The sequence below is a fragment of the Carcharhinus amblyrhynchos genome, chromosome 3, assembly GCF_965287045.1.
Source record: "Carcharhinus amblyrhynchos chromosome 3, sCarAmb.v2.hapA, whole genome shotgun sequence".
Taxonomy (NCBI): domain Eukaryota; kingdom Metazoa; phylum Chordata; class Chondrichthyes; order Carcharhiniformes; family Carcharhinidae; genus Carcharhinus; species Carcharhinus amblyrhynchos.
Genome location: NC_137326.1, coordinates 114,350,437 through 114,376,491, shown reverse-complemented (window position 1 = coordinate 114,376,491; position 26,055 = coordinate 114,350,437). Strand labels below are relative to the sequence as shown.

Below are 26,055 nucleotides of genomic sequence, written 5' to 3'. Positions count from 1 at the left end.
GTGGGGGATGAGGAAATGGCTGAGGCCTTGAATAACTTTTTTGCTTCGGTCTTCACAGGGGAGGACGTGAATAGTTTGCCAGGTGTTAACGATGCAAAGATGGTAGGAGTGGAGGGCCTGAATGACATTATTGTTACTAGAGAGGCAGTGCTCGACAGACTAGAGGGACTGATGGTGGACAAGTCCCCAGGACCGGATGGAATGCATCCAAGCGTTCTGAAAGAAATGGTGGAAGTGATAGTGGATGCCTTGATGATTATTTTCCAAACCTCGCTGGATTCCGGGGAAGTGCCGGAAGATTGGAAAACGGCTAATGTTACGCCGTTGTTTAAAAAGGGTAGTAGGCAAAAGGCAGGGAATTATATGCCGGTTAGTTTAACGTCTGTTGTAGGTAAAATGCTTGAATCCGTAATTAAGGAGAAAATAGCGAGGCATCTTGAGGAGAATTGTTTGATAGAGCAGACGCAGCACGGTTTCGTTAAGGGGAAGTCGTGTCTGACGAATTTATTGGAATTCTATGAGGCTGTGTCTAGTGCGGTGGATAGAGGGGAACCGGTGGATGTGGTGTTTCTTGATTTTCAGAAGGCGTTTGATAAGGTGCCACACAAGAGATTGTTACAAAAGGTTAGGGGGCATGGAGTTAGGGGTAGGGTGTTAGCGTGGATAGGGGATTGGCTGTCAAATAGCAGGCAGAGAGTGGGTGTCAATGGGTGCTATTCGGATTGGCGGTTGGTGACTAGTGGAGTGCCCCAGGGATCGGTGCTGGGGCCTCAGCTTTTTACCATTTATATAGATGATCTGGAGGAGGGAACCGAGTGTAAGGTGTCGAAATTTGCTGATGACACAAAGATTGGTGGAACGGCAAATTGTGCAGAGGGTGTGGAAAGTCTGCAGAGGGATCTAGATAGGCTGAGCGAATGGGCGAGGAACTGGTAGATGGAATATAATGTTGGCAAGTGTGAGGTTGTCCACTTTGGTAGGAATAATGGTAGGAAGGACTATTACTTACATGGCAAAAAGCTGCAGCATGCTACTGTGCAGAGGGACCTGGGGGTCCTTGTGCATGAGTCGCAAAAACCCAGCCTGCAGGTGCAGCAGGTGGTCAGGAAGGCGAATGGGATGCTGGCCTTCATAGCGAGGGGGATTGAATATAAAAGTAGGGAGGTCTTGCTGCAACTGTACAGGGCACTGGTGAGGCTGCAGCTGGAGTACTGTGTGCAGTTTTGGTCGTCGCACTTGCGCAAGGATATTTTGGCCTTGGAGGGAGTGCAGAGGAGGTTCACTAGGCTGATACCGGAGTTGAGGGGGTTGAGCTATGAGGAGAGGCTGAATAAACTGGGCTTGTACTCGTTGGAGTTTAGAAGGATGAGGGGAGATCTCATTGAGACGTACAAGATGATGAATGGGATGGATAGGGTAGAGGTGGAGAGGTTCTTCCCGCTCAGAAAGGACAGTAGGACTAGAGGGCACAGCCTCAAGATAAGGGGGGGGCAGTTTAGAACAGAGTTGAGGAGGAACTTCTTCACTCAAAGGGTGGTGAATCTCTGGAATTCTCTGCCCATTGAAGTGGTGGAGGCTGCCTCGCTAAATATATTTAAGACACGGGTAGATAGGTTTTTGGTAGGCAAGGGGATTAAGGGTTATGGGGAGAAGGCGGGAAAGTGGAACTGAGCCAGGGCTAGATGGCCTACTCCTGCTCCTATTTCTTATGTTCTTATGTTTATGTTCTTATTATCTCCCGAATCCATTATCATGGTCTGACCATTCTCTCGAAGGTCACAAAGTGGCAACGCAGGTGGAGAAGGTAGTCAAGAAAGTATGTGACATGCTTGCCTTCATCAGCCGAGGCACTGAGTTTAAAAAATCAGCATGTCATGTTGCAGCTTTGTAGAACCTCAGTTAGGCTGCAGTTGGAACATAGTGTTCAATTCTGGTCACCACACTACCAGAAGGATGTGGAGGCTTTGAAGAGGATACAGAAGAGTTACCAGGTTGTTGCCGGATATGGAAAGCATTAGTTATAAGAAGAGGTTGGAGAAACTTGGTTTGTTCTCACTGGAATGATGGAGATTGAGGGATGACCTGATAGATCTAGATTATGAGAGCATGGACAGAGTGGATAGTCAAAAGCTTTTTCTGATTCAAATGCTAGGGGCCATAGGTTTAAGGTGCAAAGGGTAACATTTAAAGAAGATGTACGAGGCAAGGTTTTTTACACTGGGTGGTGGGTGCCTGGAACTCGCTGCTGGGGAAGGTAGTGGAAGCAGATACGATGGTGACTTATATGAGGCGTCTTGACAAATACATGAATAGGATGGGAATGGAGGGATATAGTCCTTGAAAAGGTAGGGGGTTTTAGTTCAGTCGGACAGCATGGTCAGTGCAGGCTTGGAGGGCAGAAGAGCTTGTTCCTGTGCTGTAATTTTCTTTGTTCTTCGAGGCTGAGGGGGAATCTGATAGAGGTATACAAACTGATAAGAGGCATGGAAAGGGTAGATTGTCAGAATTTTTCCTTATGACAGAAGTGTTTAAGATCAGAGGCATAGGTTTAAAATGAGGAGTAAGTGGTTTAGAGGAGATTTGAGGAAAACAGTTTTTACTCAGAGGCTGGTGGAAATATGGAACTTGCTGCCTGAGATGCCAATGGGCGCAGGTACTCTCACAACATTTAATAAGCATCTGGACAAGCACTTAAATTGCCAAGACACAGTAGGTTATGGACCAAGTGCTGGTAAATGGGATGAGTATCTGATGGTCAGCATAGACATGATGCACTGAAGGGCTTGCTTCTGTGCTGTATGACTCTATGGCTGTAAGATAATGGTGGTTTTGTGAACATAAAACTTTGTTTCAGATTGCCTGATTTTTCATCCACCATGTCCGAATAGTGTTCAAATTGGAATTTCAGACAACAAGGCTGTGCTTTTATTATCATAAATGCTGTGATCTTCATAAATTTTCTCAACTGAATTGGCCAAGTTTTTAACACAAAAGCAGTTGGATGTAATGTTGTGCCATTGTCACCCATTCCACGAATAAATGTTTTTGAACCATGGAGAATCCCAGTGGCTGGAATTATCTTAAACAGATCATCCTGCTTTCAGAATGTGATGCTTTACCTCCAAGCCCTTACTGGAAACTATAGAATTCTCAAACTTTCAGAAATGTACATTGAGCATATTTCCCTCCATAAAGTTTCAATCATTGGATTCCCAAAAAACAGCCTAGTAGAAGAATTTGAGGGAGAAATTTGTTGAAGTGGTGCTGCAGAGACATAAGTTCATTCACAGAGGAGGTAGTACCACAGATGCTTCCCACACAGTCTGGGTGGCATTCTTCAATGATATTAATACCATTGAAGGTACTAAAAAGCCATGCAGATATGACTGCCTCAGGGGATCTACTTAAGTTTGCATTGGGCTAATTTCTCCGCTTCTTTTTAAACATTATACAGAGATCTGACCAGGCCCTTTTAGACAAGAAAGCACTTTTAAACAATTTAAACAATTAAAAACAAACCACTGATTGCAAGCTAAATTACTATACATAACATTTTCCACATTGCCTTAATTTATTTGGAAAAAACATCTGATTAATTCAATGTTTTTAATCAGCTGTATTAACAGAGGATCATGAATTACGCAGAATATATAGCACAGAAAAAGGCCATTTGGCTCAGCTGCTGAATGCCAATGTAAATGTGCCACATAAGCCTTCTCCTAACTCTCTTCATCTAACCCAATCAGCATATTCTTCTATTCCTTTCTTCCTCATCTGTTTATCTCGTTTCCCCTTAAAGACATCTATGCTATTTATGCTGTTTTCAGCATAAATTTTGGTAGTGAGTTCTACATTATAACCACCAGAAAGAAAGGTTCTGTCTGTACTCATTTTTGGATTTAATAGTAATCAACTTGAATTAATGACCCCTAACTTTGGGCTCACCCACTGGCCAATTTGTAGAAATGTCTAGGTAAAAGTAAAATATTGCGGATGCTGGAATCTGAAAAAAAACAGAAAATGCTGGAAAATCTCAGCAGGTTTGACAATATCTGTGGAGAGAGAATAGAGCCAACATTTTGAAGGGTCACCCAGACTCTCTCTCTCTTCTCTCCTCCACAGATGCTGTCACACCTATTAAAATCTTCCAGCATTTTTGTTTTTGTGTGGAAATGTCTTCTCCACATCCACTGTATAAGCTATTCATAATGTTCAAAATCACTATGGGATCATCCCTCAATGTACTGTTTTCTAGAGAAAAGAATTCCAGCCTGTTCATTCTTTCCAATATTATATCCTCCTTGTAAAGCATTTTATGCCTTTCCAGCCCTCTACATGATTTCTGCAACAAAGAAACCAGAAATGCACACAGTACCAAGTATGATCTAACCAGGTTTGTACGCAACATCCCTGCTTTTTGATTTTAACCCGTTGGAAATGGCCCCAGTACTTTGTTTACTTTGCTTGTGGCTTCATTAATCTAGATTGCTACTTAAAGTGATTTGTATCAGTGTTCCTACATCCCTTGTTTCTCCATCTCATTTAGATTCTTATTATCTAAGAAGTAAGCAGCTTCCTTACACTTCCTACTAAATTGCACCATCTCACCAATACTGAAATTCATTTGCCAATTACACGTTAGTTATTTTGCAAGTTTGTTAATATCTTCTTGTATTTTGCCCTGGTCCTCTTCAGCATTAACTACAGACACTACGATTCCTCCCGATCCCCAGTTTGATGGCATCACAAATTTTGAAATTGTACGTCCTACTCTCAAGTTCAGAGTTTGAAAGGCATAATTCTGTAGTGAAGAACAATAAAATATATCAGATAATAAAAAGCTCAGAACCTGTTGTTCAGCCTCCCTTTCTTTTTGTAAATTTTGTAACTGCTTTTTCAGAACTTTAATTTTTCTTCTGCCTTCTTCCTCCCTGTGAAATGTGTAAAAATGAAAGTTTTTCAAATTGCATGAACAACACGAATATATAGCAAAATTTTTTATCATAAATATGTAAAAATCCACAGTAACTCACTGATTAACAAATATTTTGAAGACTAAATTTAACTTTATAGGAATTATAGTTGCAATACACAGAGTGCACAAGAGTGCCCTGGCAACAGCAGTGACCACAGAACTTCTATCCTGTGGTAATGAATTAGAGTGCCAACTTCCACTGTTACTCCAACCAATTCCTTTCAAGGATCAATATTGCCAGTTGACGTACCATCATTAGATGGGGTAGTTTTCTGAAAGGAGGACATGTCCAGAGCTCACTGCATATAACTTTAAACTACTATCAAGTAATTTGTAGAGTAAAACTGGCAAAAGATATGGCCAAATTCTCTGATCTTGCCAACAGCTGGGATTCTCTAGTCCTGCTGCTGTAAACAGAGATATCGCTAGATGCCAAATTCTCTGTTCTCGTTGGCAGTGGTAGCAGGGTGTGCGAGAGTTCTGCATCTCCCACAACTGTCCAAATTTCTCAGACAAATGCAGCAGCAAGGATCTGGGAAGCAATAGCAGCAGTGCATCGAAAATGGGATAGCCATGATGTGGAGACACCGGCATTAGACTGAGGTAGGCACAGTAAGAAGTCTCACAACACCAGGTTAAAGTAACTCACCTGATGAAGGGGCAGCACTTTGAAAATCGTGCTGCCAAATAAACCTGTTGGACTTTAACCTGGTGTTGTGTTCTTACTGTGTCTAAAATGGGGAAATTAGGAGATATGCTTTTGATGTAGACCAGTGTTTATTAATAGAACTCTGTATTCTGTTCCTCATCTCTCACTTGACACAATTTACTTATTTATCCTCTATTTAATTGAAAGGAATGAGGTAACGTGAGCAAACTACATCCGAGCAGCACCTTAACCAGCATAAATTCTATAAGGTAATCTATAAGTCCCCAGAGAATCTACATGATCTTGTAATATTTTTAATATATTTAAGTACTGGGAGGAATTAGTTGCTGTTCCAGTACATACTGAGTGTTTCCTATTGATCAGCTAGGTATTGAAAGTATAATTTATTCAGATACTCAGTGTGTTGCCCATTCAAGTAAATACTAAAAGTACACGGATGACAAAGCTAACCTGATGATAACATTTTGCATGTTGATTTTTTTCTTTTCCTCCCATTCGATAATGTTCATTAGAGATGTAAATGTTCCAGAATAATTTAGCTCCTGCAAGGTGTTATTGATCACGTCCAAAGCAAATTGCCTATTAGAATGAAAATCATTAATAACATAAAAGACAGTGAAGGATATATCAAGGTATATCAACTTTAAACTAATGCCCCATAGGTATCTACTCAGGTACAGTGATGTCAGTCACTGCCTAAAGTTGCCTGCTATTTTTCTCCCAAAGGTTAATACCCATTTTCTCCTATCTGCTAGTGTGGAAACAGAACTTGGGAATGTAGGAATGATATTTCTGTGATCTTTGGTACAATCAAAATAATTTCTGTTGCTGTACCTTTATGAAAAAATAAATAGCACATATTCCAATAGCAAATGTCAGAGAATCTTATTTTAGCACAGAAAAGGTATTCGTCTCTACTACATTTCTTAACTGCAGATGTTGCTTCTCCATCACAACTGCTTTGACTGACCTCTGATAGTGTTAATTTTTGAAAGTTTTTCTTCAAAAGATAGCAGAAGAAAAAGATCTATCAACACTAAAGTGCAAGATGTCTCCTGAATAACCAGACATTGCTAAAAATGAGGCCATTCTTTACTTTTTTTCCGAAACAACAGATGTCCCAGTTTTAAAACACCTTAAATGGCACTGGGTTGACGAAGCAGCAAACGAATTTCTGGATTAGCTATAGTATTTTAGAGAGACCTCTGCTTAGAAAGCATTTTGAAGCCAATTCAAGTCTAGGTCCTATTTATGGAAAGCATTGGTTGTTCGATGCCAAACCATGATGGTATGAATAGAATAAACATGATACACTGCATGTTCAATTTATGTAATGGTGTGTTTTCAAAATGGCATTGGGGGAACAGCACCTGGGAAAAAGAACTGTGTACAATATTAGCTAAAATCAGATCCTGGTAGGGAAATTAGCTGATCAGGAGTTTAGTGGAAATGGGGTCAAAGGAATAGGAATGTTTCATAGATGAGTTAAGTTTAGAGAGGGTAAGAAGATAGATGTTCAGGGCTAGAACTAGGGCGTGAAGAGAGTTTGGATTCGTGGGAAAGGAGTGGCAGCAACAAAGGCAGCTGAACAGACAGTCTCCAACTCAGAAACAAAGATATATCTGCACATTGTTCTTTATGAGCTGAGGGTACAAAAAAAAAGGAATGGAATTAAGGAGTAGTAAATAAAAAAAGCTACTATTGTTCTAAATTATCCTGGAAGTAGGAATCATTTTGGCAGAGGAGAACAAGACTCAGCAGAGTGTGGTGTAGCTAAGCTAGACTTGGTGATTGTTTTCTCAGAGCTATTATATTGAGTCAATTTGTATTTGGAAATGGAATAAAAATGGAGTTACAACTGTAAAGGATGATGGGGCAGGCAGGACCATCAATGGTGGGCTTAATCAGCAAAACAGCTATAAAAGTATGGGGGAGAGGAATGAAGGGTGAAAGTACAGATATATATACTGTACTGAGTTTGATAGTATGCTATAATCAATTTGGAGTTATGCAAAAGAAAATGGGATTAATGAAGGGCGAAAGGATTTGGGTGGTGAAGAAATAGGAAGTGGTCAGTGATTGAACAAAGTGCAGGCATGTGTTTGTTTGATAAAACTATCTTTGGAAAACTGAGACAAACTCTACGTAGGTGACTTAATTGTTGCAGCCATAATGATATTGTAACTCCTGAAACAGTGTTATTTTTAAAAGCTACACTTTGAAAGATTGAAATTCAAGATGTTTCCTGAAGACCACCAGACCTTTTTCTGAATTACAAACAATTTTCTTGTCCGCAAGAGACATCTGGCCCGAAACACAATAGAGACTGAGTTATAATTACTGTTTTACCTTCAACTATATCTATTTTTTGTGTACAAGATAGTATTTGTGAGTCATGCAAGTGAGGCATCAAGCTTTCATTTAACCTTCAGGGCAAATGTGTGTGGAAATAAAGTAACTTCCTTCATTTTAATTACATAAAAGCTTAGTGCTGAGTTATTACTCAATTACTCCAAGGATAAGAAAATACATACATTTACTTTCAGTGGAGGCAATAGTTGGTAGCATTGTCATTGGACTAGTGATCCAGAGACCCAGAATAATATTCTGGGGACCTGGGTTCAAATCCCACGACAGCAGATGGTGAAATCCAAATTTAATGAAAATCTGGAATTAAAAGTCTAATGATGATCGTTTAACTATTATCGATTGTCGTAAAAACTCAGCAAGTTCACTAATGTCCTTCAGGGAAGGAAATCACTTGTCCTTACCTGGTTTGGCCTACATGCGATTCCAAATGTGATTGACTCTTAAATGCCTTCAGGGATGGACAATAAATGCTGGCCCAGCCAGCGAAGTCCAACTCCCATGAGCAAATAAAAAATATATTTTTTGACAACGGGCAATATAAAGTTACACCTTAAAATTGTCTATGACAAGTTCACCTGATACCAAATACTTACATTTTAACCTAATCTATTGGAATGTCTGATAAAGAACGTGGATATTTGCTCAAACCAAAAGGTTTATATTAAAATGCATTGGCTCTTAAAGGTTATTCTTTGGACCTCACCTGTCAACTTGTACCTTTGTCAGGTTATCAGCAGTAAGCGGACTCTGTTTTAGGGATGTGTTCAAGAGCTGAGTGCTCCTCTTCAGATCCCCTGCAGTCTTTTCAATTTGCTGTCCCAGTTCAGCCAGTTGTTCTTGTTTTCCAATCTCCTCCTCCTCACCTGATCGGGAAGATATCAGCTCCTGGAACTTGGTCTCCACCTGCTTCTGACTTTCCAGTACCATGTCAATTTCAGTTGCTACAATCTGGACAAGAAAGAAATGTGGGATTTTCCTTTGATGATATATAACTGCTGTTATGCTCAGGTATGCTAAGAGCTTGAGAATTTTAAAAAACAATATGGACTCTTCTTCCAGATCACTGCATAACTTTTATAGCACAGCAGGCTGGGAGACTCAAGTGGAGGCCGTTTAGCGGGCTCCCCACTGGGTGCTAGTTGAGGAGTTGAGGAGGAACTTCCTCACTCAAAGGGTGGTGAATCTCTGGAATTCTCTGCCCGTTGAAGTGGTGGAGGCTACCTCGCTAAATATATTTAAGACACGGGTAGATAGGTTTTTGGTAGGCAAGGGAATTAAGGGTTATGGGGAGAAAGCAGGAAAGTGGAACTGAGCCACTTCATATCAGCCATGATCTTACTGAATGGTGGGGCAGGCTCGAAGGGCTAGATGGCCTACTCCTGCTCCTATTTCTTATGTTCTTATGCTACAGCCTGTGTGGGTCTCCAGCAGCTGGATTTCCAGCGCTGTCAGCTCCACGCCAGAAATCGGCGTGGAGCTGCATAAATGATTTGGTCATTTTGAATGTATTTTAAATATCATTAGTGGGCCCGGGACTAGAGTCCAAACAGACACCAGGACTTGCAGGTCAGCAACAACACCAAAACCTTGTCTGTATTGATATACAGTGCTGTAATCACTGTTTAAATCTAAGTGGACAGTTCACATTGATCATCTGATCTATAATCTGAAGTAAATTTTAAATGTAAAAGTTCTCAGAGAGGAAATCCAAAGGGCGAAATTTTCCGGCCACGCTCGCCCTAAGACCAGAAAATCCCACCAGAGGTCAACAAATCTTTGCATGGTCTGTGTCCCGCCTGCTATGATTCCTGTGTTGGGCAGAATAGGACTGCCGTAAGGTACACTTGCATGCAGAGATTTTGGCACAGCTGCGAAGTTCACATGCTTGAATCACTCACACTGTGTGAAGAACTGCCATTTAGACTACATATCACAGGGTTGCTGGTACTTGTAGAATTGTTCACGTATCCATGATTTGGGAAAACGGGAGACCATCATGCCAGTATTTTGAGTGAGTTCGGCACTGCAATCTTTCAGCACTCTGTCGATTATTTTGAGAGCTGGGAGCTTTGTGCCAGTATGGGGGCGGGGGAGGGGGTACTTCACAAAGCCTAAATTTATTTCTTAGGTTCTTATGTTAAATCCACTGGTGAAACCGGCTTCAGAGTGCCGATGATTCTGCAGAGCTTCCCAATCTGCTGCTGAAGCAAGAGACTTCACCCCAGCACCACATCCCCTACAGACATCGGACCCTCCGCCTTTATTGGCGGCATTGTTACCCCCACACCGACATGGGTTGCCAACATCAGGACATCAGAACCCTCCTCGTCTGTCCATGCCACTGGTGTGCTCCCATGTCACAACCGTCTCCACAACATATCCGTACAAGAACCCTCCCTCCACCTCCCGATATGACACCCTCCCCCCTTGCATAGCACCCCCCTCCTCCTCTGCATAGGGTCCTGTCACTATGCATAGTCCCTGTCATTTTGCATACCTCCCCATCATAACCCCACCCCCACTTAGGCCCTACCATCTTGGCCCGAATGATAGTTGGGTACTGCCCAATGCGTACTGGTCGGCCATGCCTCTGTCTCCCCAGAGGCTTCAAAAGCCTCCAATCCCCCCAGTGTGGCCATGTGGTCTCTGATGCTGCAGAGTGGTAATGATTATTGCACTAGCATGACATCTCACCAGTGAGAGAAAAACATCCTGGAGGAAGGAAGCAGTCGTGCCATAACTGCTAATCATATGCAGATGCAGGCAATCTAAGGCTTTGTGCCGTTTCTGGGCAAGCTGGAAAGATTGCACCCTATATGTGTGAACGTTTTTTTCCCTTTACAATTTAAATTTCATTTGAAATAATAATGCCCACAAGCAGTATACCAGGCTATGATGGATAACAATACTTGGACACAAGAGATTTGATCATAAGTCTGCAATCAGTTAATTCTAGTGGTCATCACTGTAAGAACTTTGATGGAAGAATTATGTTATGATTCATTTCTGAACTTAATTGACAAGTTTTGAGAGGGGCCCAATCTCCTTTTATCACAAATGCCCAATTGGATTCTTCTTGCCCAATTAACAATTTTTTTGAAGAAGAATTAGAACATAGAACATAGAACATTACAGCGCAGAACAGGCCCTTCGGCCCACGATGTTGCGCCGACCAGTTACAAAACAATGACCCACTAACCTAAACCAATCCCTTTTCGTCCATAAACCTATCCACGGATCTCTTAAACGCCCCCAAACTAGGCGCATTTACAACTGCAGCAGGCAGGGCATTCCAATCCCTCACCACCCTCTGGGTAAAGAACCTACCCCTGACATCCGTCCTATAACTACCCCCCCTTAATTTAAAGCCATGCCCCCTCGTGCTAGATTTCTCCATCAGAGGAAAAAGGCTATCACTATCCACCCTATCTAAACCTCTAATCACCTTATATGTTTCAATAAGATCCCCTCTTAGCCGCCTTCTTTCCAGCGAAAACAACCCCAAATCCCTCAGCCTCTCCTCATAGGACCTCCCCTCCATACCAGGCAACATCCTGGTAAACCTCCTCTGCACCCTCTCCAAAGCCTCCACATCCTTCCTGTAATGTGGGGACCAGAACTGCACACAGTACTCCAAGTGCGGCCGCACCAGAGTTGTGTACAGTTGCAACATAACGCTGCGACTCCTAAATTCAATCCCCCTACCAATAAACGCCAAGACACCGTATGCCTTATGCTCATCAAAGTGAAGGATGTGATTGGGAATACTTTTGGTATGTAGTGACACCATCTGTAACTTCACCCCTAAACCCCAACTTCAAAGGGACATATCCACCTGATGGAGTGTAATTATTTTTTATGCCACATCATTCATCCTGTGACTTCTCTAAGAGCCTGTGAGCATGACTGTGGTGGGAAATGGAGAAAATCCAGTTTACTAATTATTCACTTCCAACGTACTTACAAGCCATTTTCAATTCTGTATTGTATTAGAATTGTTGCAGTGATGTAACTTATGTCATTATATTTTGCATTCTGAGGTAATCAAATATGTGAAATACATTTTTCCTGAGGAAACATACTTCTGATAGAACTAAAATGATCTAAAATTTTGACGATAAGCTCACAGCACGTATAATGAACAGGTGTCACCCCAGATTCTTTGTACTAATATTATGGAAATTTGGCCCCAATAGATATTGTTTACAGTTTCCCCTTAAATGCCAGAGCAAAATACGTTGCACCATTGCAAGGATCAATGAGGATGTGATACTATGTCATGCTAAACTTGTGGAATTATGTCCTTAAAGTACTGAAATTAACACAGCAGAGGAGATAAGATGTTTAGACTGGTATTTTTAGTAATCCATCACTCCAATTTTCATTTTTATTTTCTCCTTGCTGCTTTATGTCTCCGTGGGACAAATCCATTTTCTAACTGACAAACCCTGGTAAAACTGGGCTTGATTTAACACGTAAACAATTTATTTAATACCTTGCAGATGCAATGATACATGGACAGAATGCCAAAGATTTATGGAATTACTTACACTGGATGCATCAGCCCTTTCCTCATAGGAGACTGGCATGATAAGGCCAAGAATGGTTAATTGATCGATGCAATCACCCAGCACACTGTTGATACGCAAAATATCCCCCTGGGAAAGATGTTGAAATTCTGCACCCTCTCTTTCAAAAAAAAGGAAAAGAGGTTATACTGTTTTTAAGCAAGGCTGAGATTGTCAACAGCACAGTCTACTAGTTTGCAAATCCACGATGACAATGTCTTAGATTACTTGCAGTTTTACTGTGAAGGCTCCAGATCAGGCTTGTCCAAGATGCAGCCTGTGGGCTGGATGTGGCTGCAAGGCATTTTGAAGTGGCCTGCCACATCCTCCCAAGTGTGGGGTAACAGTTCAACTTCAAAGCTTCCCAGAAAAAATTTCCAAAAATGCTCAGAGTCTGCTCTGCCAATCACAGGCTGGTTTCTCTTGTATTGCTACTGACAGGCAGCCACTGATTTGATTTGATTTATGATTGTCACATGTATTGGGATACAGTGAAAAGTATTGCTACTTGTGTGCTATACAGATAAAACATAGCGTTCATAGAGTGCATAGGGGAAAAGGAAATGAGAGGTGCAGAATATAGTGTTGCAGTTACAGATAGGGTGTAGAGAAAGATCAGCTTAATATATAGTAAGTCCATTCAAAAGTCTGATGGCAGCAGACAAGAAGCTGTTCTTGAGTTGATTGGTGTATGTTCCCTGACTTCTGTATCTTTTTCCCAATGGAAGAAGGTGGAAGACAGTATGTCCAGGGTGCGTGGAGTCCTTGATTATGCTGGCTGCTTTTCTGAGGCTGCAGGGAGTGTAGATGGAATCAATGGTAGGAAGGCTGGACTCACTTACAAGAGGAAACATCTTTTCCACATAAGAACATAAGAACATAAGAAATAGGAGCAGGAGTAGGCCATCTAGCCCTTCGAGCCTGCCCTGCCATTCAATAAGATCATGGCTGATCTGTCGTGGCTCAGTTCCACTTTCCCGCCCTCTCCCCATAACCCTTAATCCCCTCTCTTATCAAAAACCCATCAATCCGTGTCTTAAAAATATTTAGCGAGGCAGCCTCCACCACTTCAACGGGCAGAGAATTCCAGAGATTCACCACCCTTTGAGTGAAGAAGTTCCTCCTCAACTCCGTTCTAAACCGCCCCCCCTTTATCTTGAGGCTGTGCCCCCTAGTCCTACTGTCTTTTTTGAGCGGGAAGAGTCTCTCCACCTCTATCCTATCCATCCCATTCATCATCTTATACGTCTCAATGAGATCTCCCCTCATTCTTCTAAACTCTAACGAGTACAAGCCTAGTTTATTCAGCCTCTCCTCATAGCTCAACACCCTCAACTCCGGTATCAGCCTAGTAAACCTCCTCTGCACTCCCTCCAAGGCCAAAATATCTTTGCGCAGGTGCGGCGCCCAAAACTGCACACAGTACTCCAGCTGCGGCCTCACCAATGCCCTATACAGCTGCAGCAAGACCTCCCTACTTTTATATTCAATCCCCCTCGCTATGAAGGCCAGCATCCCATTTGCCTTCCTGACCACCTGCTGCACCTGCAAGCTGGGTTTTTGCAACTCATGCACAAGGACCCCGAGGTCCCTCTGCACCGTCGCCTGCTGCAGTTTTTCGCCACGTAAGTAATAGTCCTTCCTACCAAAGTGGACCACCTCACACTTGCCAACATTAAATTCCATTTGCCATTTCCTGGCCCATTCGCCCAGCCTATGTAGATCCTTCTGCAGACTCTCCACACCCTCCGCACAATTTGCCGTTCCCCCAATCTTGGTGTCATCAGCAAATTTTGACACCCTACACTCAGTTCCCTCCTCCAGATCATCTATATAAATGGTAAAAAGCTGAGGCCCCAGCACCGACCCCTGGGGCACTCCACTAGTCACCATCCGCCAATCCGAATAGCACCCGTTGACCCCCACTCTCTGCCTCCTATTTGACAACCAATCCTCTATCCACGCTAACACCCTACCCCCAACTCCATGTCCCTCAACCTTCTGCAATAACCTCTTGTGAGGTACTTTGTCAAACGCCTTCTGAAAATCCAGAAAGACCACATCCACCGGCTCTCCTCTATCCACCGCCCTAGACACATCCTCATAGAACTCCAGTAAATTTGTCAGACACGACTTCCCTTTAAGGAAACCGTGCTGCGTCTGCTCCAGCAAGCAATTCCCTTCAAGATGCCTCACAATTTCCTCCTTAATTACGGATTCTAACATTTTACCTACCACAGACGTCAAACTAACAGGCCTATAATTCCCCGCCTTTTGCCTGGCACCCTTCTTAAACAACAGCGTTACATTAGCCGTTTTCCAATCTTCCGGCACTTCCCCGGAATCCAGCGACGTCTGGAAAATAACCACCAAGGCATCCACTATCACCTCCGCCATTTCTTTCAGAACCCTCGGATGCATTCCATCCGGTCCTGGGGACTTGTCCACAATCAGCCCCTCCAGTCTGTCGAGCACTGCCTCTCTAGTAACAGTAGTGTCATTAAGACCCTCCAGTCCTACCACCTTTCCATCGCTAACACCCGGCAAATTATTCATGTCCTCCTCCGTAAAGACAGACACAAAAAAGTTATTCAATACCTTAGCCATATCCCCATCCCCTACCACTAGGTCCCCTTTCTCATCCTCTAAAGGACCAACGTTCACCCTAGCCAGCCTCTTTCTTTTTATATATTTATAAAAACTCTTGCTATCCTTTTTTATATTAAGCGCTAGCCCAGCTTCATAGTTTCTCCTACCCTTCTTTATCAACTTCTTTGTCAATCTTTGTTGACATTTAAACCTCTCCCAATCCTCTTCTCGCCCACTACTCTTAGCTACTCTAAATTCCTCTGCTTTTAATTTTACACTTTCCTTCACCTCCTTCGTTATCCACGGCTTATTACCTCTCCTCCTACGGTCCTTTTTGACCATCGGAATAAATTTCCGCTGAGCACCAAGAAAGATCTCCTTAAAGATCCTCCACTGCTCCTCAGCAGACCCTCCCTCCAACGCGCTCCCCCAGTCCACATTCGCCAATTCTTCTCTCATCCTACCGTACTCCCCTCTATTCAAACAAAGGACACATGTCCGGGAACCCACTTTCTCCTCCTCCATCTGCACCAGAAACTCCACCATACAATGATCACTCTCCCCAAGAGGATCCTTCACCGCAAGGTCCCTAATTCTACCTGCCTCATTACATAGCACCAGATCCAAGATAGCTCGCTCCCTCGTCGGCTCCAACACACACTGTTCCAGGAAACTATCCCGGCAGCATTCCAAGAACTCCTCCTCGAGCCCACCGTGTCCAACATGGGTCGACCAATCAATATGCAGATTGAAATCCCCCATAACTACGGCCGTCCCATTCCTGCACGCCGCACTTATTTGCGCGTTAACAGCCCGCCCCACCTCCAGATCATTATTCGGGAGCCTATAGACGACACCCACCAGCGTCTTCCTCCCTTTGCTGTTCCTAATCTGCACCCACAACGATTCCACGTTCTGCTCCTTGGCTCCAATATCATCCCTTGCTACCACCTTGATGCTATCCTTAATCAGCAGAGCTACGCCACCCCCTTTTCCCTCCTGCCTATCCTTCCTAAACACTTGATAGCCCTGTACATTCAGCTCCCAGTCCCTGTCACCTTGCAGTCACGTCTCTGTAATGGCCACCAGATCGTATCCATTTGTGTCGATCTGCGCCACCAGCTCATCCACTTTATTCCGAATGCTTCGTGCATTCAGATAAAGCGCTTTCATCCCAGCCTTCACCCGGACCCTATTTGCCGTAACGCTACCAACCATACTCACGCCCCCTACTCCCTCTATTATTGGGACATCCTCGGCCTCTTCCCTTACCTGTACCCTATCCTTAACTTTAGATGTCGTAACGTCACCTACCCTCGCACCCTCCCCCCCCCCAATTAGTTTAAAGCCCTGTCTACAGTCCTCTTTACTCGATTCGCCAGCACTCTGGTCCCAGCACGGTTCAGACCAACCCCATCCCGCCCGAACAGGTCCCACCTACCCCAATACTGGTGCCAATGCCCCATAAATTCAAACCCATTCCTCCCACACCAATCCCTGAGCCACCCATTCACTTCCTTAATCCTGTCAACCCTACGCCCGTCTGCATTCGGTTCAGGCAGTAGCCCAGAGATAACCACCTTGTCGGTTCTACTTTTTAATTCCATTCCCAGCTTTTCATACTCCCTCCCCAGATCCTCAGTTCGCATTTTGCTTACGTCGCCGGCACCCACATGTACCACAACGACCAGATTCTCACCCTCCCACTCCAGGTTCCTCTGCAGCCCAGCTGCGACATCCTGTACCCGAGCACCAGGCAGACAACACACCCTTCTGTGCACTTTGTCATTGTGACAAAGGACAGTGTCAATACCCTTCACCCCACTATCCCCAATCACTACTACGTTCCTTTTCCCCTTCTCTTTGCCTATGTCCTGCTGCATCACTGTACCGTGTGCAGTTTGCTCACCGACCTCACCTCCCTCGTTCTCGTCCAGACTGGAAGCAAGAACCTCAAACCTGTTATGCAGCTTGAGAGGCTGAGGCCTCCTCTCCTCACCCCCCTTCCTCCTCCCAGCAGCCCCCTCTTGTCCCTGACCCTTAGAGTTAGCCAGTCTAGGGGGGGTGGATGTCACTTGCACCCCATTGACAATGGCTCCCTCTCTCCCCCTGATGAGCCTCAGTGTCTGTAGCTCAGAGGCCAGCTCATCTACCTTGAGCTGGAGCTCCTCCAGCAACCTGCACTTACTACAGACATGGTCACTGGGATGGACCCTGGGGTCCACCAGTTCCCACATCATACAGAAACCACACATCACATGCCCCTCCATTATTCACTGTAGTAGTTTTGAAAAAAAAATTATCTTTCTGTATCTTTCTGAGACCATTCAGAATCATAGAATCCCTACAGTACAGAAGCAGGCCATTTGCCCATCGAGTCAACAAGACTTGCCAACGGAGCATCCCTGTAAACCCCTGTATTTACCTTGCTAATCCCCTAACCTACACATCTTGGAACACTAAGGGGCAATTTAACATGGCCAATCCACCTGTGGAAGGAAACAGGAGCACCCAGAGGAAAACCAAGCAGACAAGGGGAGAACATGCAAACTCCACCCAGACAGTCACCCGAGACTGGAATTGAGTCTAGGTCTTTGGTGCCATGTGACAGCAATACTAACCACTTAAATCTTATCTTATATACATACGTCATTCAAGTTACCCCTCAATTTTTTAAACTGTGGTGGAAACATGTCCAATCTGTCTAATTTTTCTGCATAAGACTCATTCCTGGTGTTAATTTAGTAAATCTCTTAAACCATAGTCTGTTTAGAAGGTTGTAAAAGATGATGCAGCATGACTTTGAAGATAAGCAGGGAAGTAATCCGCAACACCCTGACCAATACTACTGCCTCAAATAACATCACAGAAACATCTTCACATTATCATATTGCTGGGCACTTGCAAGTTTTCTGTCGTGTTTCCTACATTACAACAGTGACTACACTTCAAAATCACCTCATTGGATCTAGAGTGATTAGAGATGACTGGTGATTGTGAAAAGTGTTATATAAATGCAAGTCTTTAATGCTGCTAGGGCTGAGATCTTAGCAGAAATTATATCAGCCATCCTGTAGATGTACATAGCTGAAACCCTCAGTGGACAGTACATTTCTCCATTCAGATCATAGATCCCTGCATACATAGAACACAGACCAGCACAGGAACAAGCACTTTGGCCCACAATGTTGTGCTAGATATGATGCTAAATTAAACTAATCCCTTCTGCCTGCCTTTGGTCCATATCCCTCTTTGCATATTCCTGTGCTTATCTAAACGTCCCTTAAACAACCCTATCACACGTGTCTGCACCACCACCTCTGGCAGCATGTTCCAGACACACACTGTTGTAAAGAAGCATCTCCTTTGAACTCTCCCTCTCTCACCTTAACGTTTAATTATTAGTGCCACAAGTAGGCTGACATCAACACCGTAATGAAATTACTGTGAAAATCCCCAAGTCGCCATACTCCAGTGCCTATTTAGGAGAATTTAGCATGGCCAATGCACCTAACCAGAACGTCTCTCGGCCTGTGGGAGGAAACCGGAACACCCGGAGGAAACTCATGCAAACATGGGGAGAACGTGCAGATTCTGCATAGACAGTGACCCAAGCCAGGAATCCCTAGTGCAGTGCTAACCACTGTGCCACCATGCTGCCCTCAGTGCAGGCCCTCTAGTATCAGACATTTCAACTCTGGGAACAAGATTCTGACTGTCAACCCTATCTATGCCTCCCACAATTTTGCTGACAAACTCTTGCAGGTAAACTCACATTTGCGCCCTGTGAGCTTTGCTTGATGTAGTGCTGCTGTCTTTGGGAATGTTACACAGATCCTCCCTGCTCACTGTGCTCCCAAACATTATTGACCCGTTACCACGGCAACACTGTGGGGCTTACCGTGCTCCCTGAGCTGTCCGCGGAGCTGCCCATCAAACACAATCAGAGGGAGCTGAGTGCCGGCATGTGTGCAGATTTTAAATAAAAATTTTAAAAATCAATCACCTCTTTGGAAAAAAATTCCCAAATTGAACTGTTAAATTGCCAAAATGTTGATTAGATTTGTTGTTTTAATTTTCAACGCAAATTTTAATTTTAAATGCGATGGGTTGATGTTGGCGGTGTGATGATGGTTTAATTTGGTTTATTTTGGGTGGCGTTAGTTTGTTTTGAGTTAGTTTGGGGAATTCTGGTTTAATTTGGAGACTTTTAGTTTAATTCGGGTTAATTTGATTTGTTTGGCTTTTATTTATTTTGTGTTAACTTGGTTAATTTTGTGTCGGTGTTAATTTGGTTTATTTGTTAATTTTGTGTTTATTTGGTTTACTTTGTGTTAATTTTGTGTTTATTTGGTTAATTCTGGGTTTATTTTGTGTTAGTTTAGTTCACTGGTTCACTTTGCCGCTTCCGCCGCTGCTGGCTAATTTCCCGAGCTGCCTTGCGGCGGTCTCTTCCTCCATTTTGTTGTCAGGGCGGCGGTGAGTGTCAGAGCTACTCGCTCCAAAACCCGATTCTGACCCTCAATACGGGCACGATGGCGGCCCAGAATACCTTAGGCCGGCGCAGGGGATTGTGCGCTTCAGTTATCTGTCACTGGGGAGGGTTTGTGGCGGCGGATGTTTGCGATGTCGAGCGGATTGTACTCGCTGTTGACTGACACTCTCTCTCTCTGTCTGCCCCTCTCACAGATCCAGCTGCCCCGAGCGCTCTCGCAATGCCCGGAAGGTAAGAACTTCCCTTGTCCGGAGGATGGGGAAGGGTGTGTTGTTGGATCTTAGATACCCAACTAGGGGTTGGGGCTGCTTATTAAAATCCTCTAGCTGTGCTGGCAGTTCCTCTGTCGGGTGTAGTGGTGGTGGTGGTGGTGGTGAAGGGGAGTAGACAGTGGGGCGCTGCGAGAAACGTGTTCCTTTTACTCGCATAACTTGTTGTGGATTTGTCATTTCAGCAAATGTTCAGGGACGCTAACAAGCCCTTCCAAATTTCGCATGTCCGGCCATCCTCTCGTTTGTCTCTATGTTTCTATTGAGGAGAAGGTGGGATCAGGATATTGAAATCCAATGATCAAAATGAATGGCGGAGCAGGCTGGAGTGGCCAGCTTCTCGTTTTTATCTTTCCATCCCTTGTTCTCCAGCGCTGAAATTCCTACCTCGTGTTTCCATGGCACCCTTGGCCTGTTTTAGTTCAAACCAAATAAACAAACAAACTCAGGTTAAATCAGAACAAAGTAAAAGGAGCAGCTCCCCAAAAGGAGGGGTAACAGCCTGAACAAAATCAAAGTTCAAAGGAAACTTGAAAACATCAAATGATAATGTGATTATTAGGGTCGATGATACATTCCCAGCCCCTGCGGTGCCCAACGGCCGTGGAAGGTATCAACTGTGCCTGTGGACACCTCTTGCTTCTTCTCCAGGGATGGCTGTCTTGGCAAGCTGCACAAATCAAGTGTAAGATCTTTTAAAAAATAACTAAACCAGCAGCAGTTACTGGTCTTTTCAAAAAAAAGGTCTCCTGCAATAGAAATCAGGAAAAAAACTACAAATATACCATGCTGGTACCAGAAATGATAAATTAGTGATTTTGGGTAGAATTGTTTAGTGGCATTTTAAGCTTTGACATTTTGTCTTTTGCCATCCTATGTGTTGAAAAAGTATCTTGCATTTTACCTAGTAATTATTTCTGAAAGGCAGAAATAACTGATTTGTATCTTATTCCATAGATTATGGTGCAAAGCTGTGTTTACTGGCTATAAGCGAGGCCTTCGAAACCAAAGAGAGCACACTGCTCTCCTCAAGATTGAGGGTGTTTATTGCCGCAATGAAACAGAATTTTACCTGGGCAAGAAATGTGCTTACGTCTACAAAGCAAAAAAGTGAGAATGCCTAATTTTAATTTTTGTATTCCTTTGGCTAATCTGCAATGTGCACTTTGCAACCATCATTGGATAGATGATTGTTTTGATTCACTTGCTTCTAAATGTTGTTCTCATGCTCAGGCTTTGTGGTTTTCTTGTAGCAACTTCAGTGCTTGTTGCAGCGGTGCTCCATAGTGACATTAGGAAGTTGGTTTACGTAACCGTTCCCACTTTGACAGAAAACCAGAGTTTATCGCGCATTTTCCACTGGACATTTGAAATTTGTTCAGGTTTAGAACACATTCTGGCAAATGTGTTAAGCCAGGCTCATTAAACCTTTTTCGTCTCATTGTCTGCAGTCAAGAGATTGATGAGAAAAATTTCAGAAAGATAAGGTTTGGCAGACCAGTTGACTGAATTTCAAAAAAAAAGTTGGGGTTTTAAGGAGATCAATGCTCCCTAAGCAAAAGTGCGACAAAGTAAGAGCAATACGTTTTCGGGTTTTGTCGGGGGGGCAATGAATAAGTAATAAAATTGACCACCTTGTGAGAGTCCGTGTATGTAGTTGGGCAATCATGTGTTGGTGTTTGCTGGTGAGTGAGAAACTTGGGGCTCCATAAGCACAGACTCGCACTCGCCCCACATATACACACTCAGATTCTTGCACTCACCTCGCATATTCATTCAGTCTCATACTGTCACTCACATTTGCTAATAATTCTCACTTTCACACAGTTGTTCACGTTCTATCGTTCCCAACGTAATCACTCAATCTCTTTATGACTCCAGCACCTGGATTACTGTGTTCAGTTTTGATGTCGTTATCGGTTTTAGCTGTTCTTGCTATAGAGGGTGTACAGCAAAGATTTACCAGTCTAATTCCTGGGATGATGGGTCTGTCATATGAAGAGAAACTTAAGTTGGTTATATTCACTGGAGTTCAGAAGAGTGAGAGGGAATCTCATAGGGTTAGGCAGGGTAGATTCAGAAAGAATGCCCCCAGTGATGGGGGAATCCAGAACTAGGGGGTCATAGTTTGAAGCTAAGGAGTAATTGTTTTAGAACTGAGATGAGAAGACCACATACATTCATGGTGAATGTATGGAATTTGCTACCACAAGCGGGGCGGTGCAGTGATTAGCTCTTATGTTTTCAACATCAAAGACCCAGGTTTGATTCCCAACCTGGGTCACTGTGCGGAGTCTGCACATTCTCCCTGTGTCTGGGTTTCCCTCCCACAGTCTGAAAGATGTGCTGTTAGGTGCAATGGCCATGCTAAATTCTCCTTCAATGTACCCGAACAGGCACTGGATTGTAACAACTAAAAGATTTTCACAGCAACTTAATTGCAATGTTAATGTAAGCCTACTTGTGACACTAATAAATAAACTTTAAAAACTTTAAACACAGAATGTAATTGAGGCTAAACGTCTGATTTTTGAGAAGAAATTAGATATAGCCCTTAGGGATCGAGGGATATGGGAAGAAGGTGGGGGTCAGGATATTGAATTCCATGATCAGGGTGAATGGCGGAGCAAGCTTAAAAGGGCCAAATGCATCTACTACTTACCCTAGTTTCTCTGTAACACAATCTCTTGCTTACACACACACACACACTTGATTTCCCACCATGACAGTAAGCTTCTCCACTCACTACTCACCCTGATCTGGAGCTCCCAATGCCTCAACTAGCATCTCCTGAAATTGGCCTGAGCACTCGTGTTGCCCCAAGCCTCCCCTGCAAACTGTTTGGCCGCATTTGCCAGCAGTCTGTTTCCCTGAGGAAACGTGCTTAGTCCACCTATCAACAGTAAAGATGGGGGGACAGCCTATGATTGGAGGACCTTCCCCATGAATGATCTTGCATTGTGACTTACCTGTTTGACTGGCATTTTCAAACCCAGCTCTGGATGTCTTCAATCTGAATCTGTTCTTTGTAAAGTTATTGAGCTCATTGACACAGATTAATGGTAGAAGTGCACTGTTCACATAGAGCAGTCAATATGATCTTGATGCTTGGCTTATATTTGTTTCAACTATACTCAGGATTCCTTTTTCCTTAAAAGCAAAATGCAGCTTTAAATGCACTTACTTTGCAGCTGAGCTGCTTCGTAAATGCTGCTGTTCTCCCTTCAGAAATAGTTTCAAAAGTGCAGTATTGCATCCCTGTTCCATTGATTTCCAATTGAACAAACCTTATTTTATTATTTGTATTTAATTGCAACTTTCTTTTATAGCAATACTGTCACTCCTGGCGGTAAACCAAACAAAACTCGTGTCATTTGGGGTAAAGTGACCCGTGCTCATGGAAACAGTGGCATGGTGCGTGCCAAGTTCCGCAGTAACCTGCCCGCTAAGGCTATGGGGCACAGGATTCGTGTGGTGAGTGCAGGAAGAAACTTGCGTTCGGATATTGATCTTGCATGTATAGTGTACCAAAAATAGCAACTCGGGTGACAGTGATCTAATGGTATTCAATAAAAAATATCTGGAATTAAGAATCTGCAGATGACCATGAAACCATTGTTGGAAAAGCCCATCTGGTTCATTTAATGTCCTTTAGGGGAGGAAATCTGCCTTCCTTACCTGGCCTGACCTATATACAACTCCAGAGTGACAGCAATGTGGTTGACTCTGAACTGTCCTTGGGCAACTAGGGATGGGCAATAAATGTTGGCCAGCTAGCAGCACACATGACCCACAAATGAATAATAAAAAGGTGACATAGACTGTGCCGGATTTCAGGTCAAGCCATTCTGGTCAAATCGGGTTGGGTTTGTCATTGGCTGCATAGGAATGGACTAGTGTGTAAAACCTGTCTGGCACCACATTGTGCCATTACAACAGCTAGCCAAATTGTCAAATGATTTTTATTTAATTAGATTAAAATTAATGTAAGGTATATTATTTAAAATGTCCTGTTTTTGGATCACCAGATTTGAGACACGGTACTTTATTATTTGGTCATCTGTGGTCTGGAGCACTATAGGTTTATGGGCACTGTTTAGTATATTTGGTTCTAAATTCTGCTTTAACCAAGCAGCATTTAAGGTTGCAGCTTAACAATTGTGCAGTTTTGTTATTATGTATCTTAGGATCACTGGCTTAAAGAATTTGGTTCACTGGCATCATTTGATCAGAACTACAGGGTCCTGATTAAAGTCATTCATGTTATACCAATCTATATTTTGATTTACTTGGAGCACATCTAACTGAAATATGTTTCCTCAGATACTTGCCACATAAGGTTGAGCTGTCCATTGGAGGCTATTGTTCATTCCTTAACACCCTTTTAAAATTATAGTGAAATAATATCACTGAGGCTAATTGTTGTGGTTTTGCACTTAGATACTAGGGGTGCGATTCTCCTGGCCCATTCTGTTGCTTGAGTAGTGCTGTGAGCCAGGAAATGTCAGCGGGAGGAAGATGGGTTGTTGCAGGCTGCTGGTCATGACCTACCCAGGCCTTTTTTTTATATGGCATAATCAGCCTCACACTAGAAATCACCATGAGACTGATTACGATATTTGAATAGCTATTGCAATACCATCCTGGGCTTATTATCATACAGTGCAGAAAGAGGCCATTCAGCCCATCCAGCCTGCATCAACAGTCCTACCCAGGCCCTATCCCGGTAATCCCATGTATTTATCCTGCTAATCCCCCAACACTAAGAGGCAAATTATCATGGCCAATCAACCTAACCCGCACATCTTTGGATTGTGGGAGGAAACCCAAGCACCTGGAGGAAACACGCGCAGACGTGGAGAATATGCAAACTCCATACAGAAGTCACCCAAGGCTGGAATTGAACCTGCGTCCCTGGTGCCATGAGGCAGCAGTGCATATGTGCCCATCACCCTATGGCTCAGCATGCTGATGCCAGCCCCTCAGTCACAATTGCCCCCCACCAGTGTGAATCTCCTGGCAAACTCTATGATGCACAGAGTGCCACAAACACCCAAAAAACAGGCAGGACGAGCTCTCATTTTCCCACCCATTGGGCACTTAGATTCCTTATGGGAAAGTTGTCCCCAAGATCTCAGTATTTTGACAAGTTTCTTAAGTGAGGGAAAGAAATGCTTTACGTTCATTGTGGTCTCCAGATAACTCAAAGTGACTCCTGGACCAGCAAAGTTCAGTATAATCTCAACCACAAGGTATGGTTAGCATAATGAGTAATATCTTTTGGGACATTTTAAGAAAACTGGCACTAGCTACTCGATTCGGCTTGGACTGTTGTTAGTTGAAGCAGTCATTGATAAAAGAACTTTGACTTGGGGTGCTTGCCTTTTTTGTCAGCCTTTCTCTTCAACTGCACAAAGCAGAAATTGCAAACTGTGAAAATCCAGTGTTTGCTTAATTTTGATAGGATTATATGTATTTGAATGGCCAGTGCTGGCACTAAAGCAGTAACTGGGCAAGTGTGTGTTTCTTCATGTAAGCACTGCTTAAACTATTTGGTGGAACCTCTAAGCTGTTTATGAACTGGTCATTTTATAATGTATCTTGAGTTTCTTATTTTTTTCTTTTCCAGATGCTGTATCCATCAAGGATTTAAAGCACAGATGTACATAAATTGACAATAAATAGTAAAATGATCTAAGTTGCCTGGTTTTGTCTTTGTATCTATCCCCGTGACCATAGAATATTTTTTTAAATGACAAATATAAGGATTTGTGTGGCTCACTTTACCAGTGTTTGTTATAAGTGTTTGAACCATTGGCCTCTTTCTGTGCAGAAGGAGGCCATTTGGTCCATCAAGTCTGCACCAGCTCTCCAAAAGAGCATCTTACCCAGGCCGATTCCTCTGCCCTTTTCTCGTAACCCTGCACAGTTACCAAGGCTAATCTACCTAACCCGCATCTTTGAACTGTGAAGTGTTGATGTTCAAAATCAAACAGTTTAGTCTTAATAAAAGTTGCAATGGTTGAGCTTAGTCTTTTGCCTTTCTTTACTTAACAAATTGAGAAGTCAAAAGTATGCATTACTCCATTGTAGAGTATTTAATATGTTTAACTTGTAAT

The 26,055-nt window shown here is 43.2% G+C and overlaps 2 protein-coding genes across 2 annotated transcripts in view; one reads left to right on the top strand and one right to left on the bottom strand.

The window, feature by feature from the left end:
• The window catches only part of drc9 (dynein regulatory complex subunit 9), a 37,047-nt gene extending 18,004 nt beyond the window's left edge, over positions 1–19,043 (bottom strand). The window contains exons 1-5 of the mRNA XM_080186477.1: positions 18,948–19,043; positions 12,566–12,704; positions 8,719–8,963; positions 6,096–6,224; positions 4,850–4,931 (exon numbers count right to left, since the gene is read on the bottom strand). Of these exons, the coding sequence (XP_080042603.1) occupies positions 4,850–4,931; positions 6,096–6,224; positions 8,719–8,963; positions 12,566–12,704; positions 18,948–19,036 (684 nt within the window). The 5' untranslated portion in view covers positions 19,037–19,043. The remainder of the gene's footprint in view (positions 1–4,849; positions 4,932–6,095; positions 6,225–8,718; positions 8,964–12,565; positions 12,705–18,947) is intronic.
• Positions 19,044–19,586: 543 nt separating this feature from the next.
• On the top strand, positions 19,587–25,634 carry rpl35a (ribosomal protein L35a). The gene is made up of 5 exons (XM_080185765.1): positions 19,587–19,651; positions 19,862–19,898; positions 20,894–21,046; positions 23,266–23,410; positions 25,566–25,634. The coding sequence occupies exons 2-5, from the start codon at positions 19,888–19,890 to the stop codon at positions 25,587–25,589; spliced, it is 333 nt and encodes a 110-aa protein (XP_080041891.1). The 5' UTR covers positions 19,587–19,651; positions 19,862–19,887; the 3' UTR covers positions 25,590–25,634.
• Positions 25,635–26,055: the final 421 nt, after the last annotated feature.

What these genes read in the sequence shown, in the direction of transcription:
- rpl35a (XM_080185765.1), top strand. An exon ending in TACGTCTACAAAGCAAAAAA is followed by an intron (nt 21,047 to 23,265) that starts GTGAGAATGCCT and finishes TTTCTTTTATAG; the next exon opens with CAATACTGTCACTCCTGGCG. An exon ending in TGGGGCACAGGATTCGTGTG is followed by an intron (nt 23,411 to 25,565) that starts GTGAGTGCAGGA and finishes TTTCTTTTCCAG; the next exon opens with ATGCTGTATCCATCAAGGAT.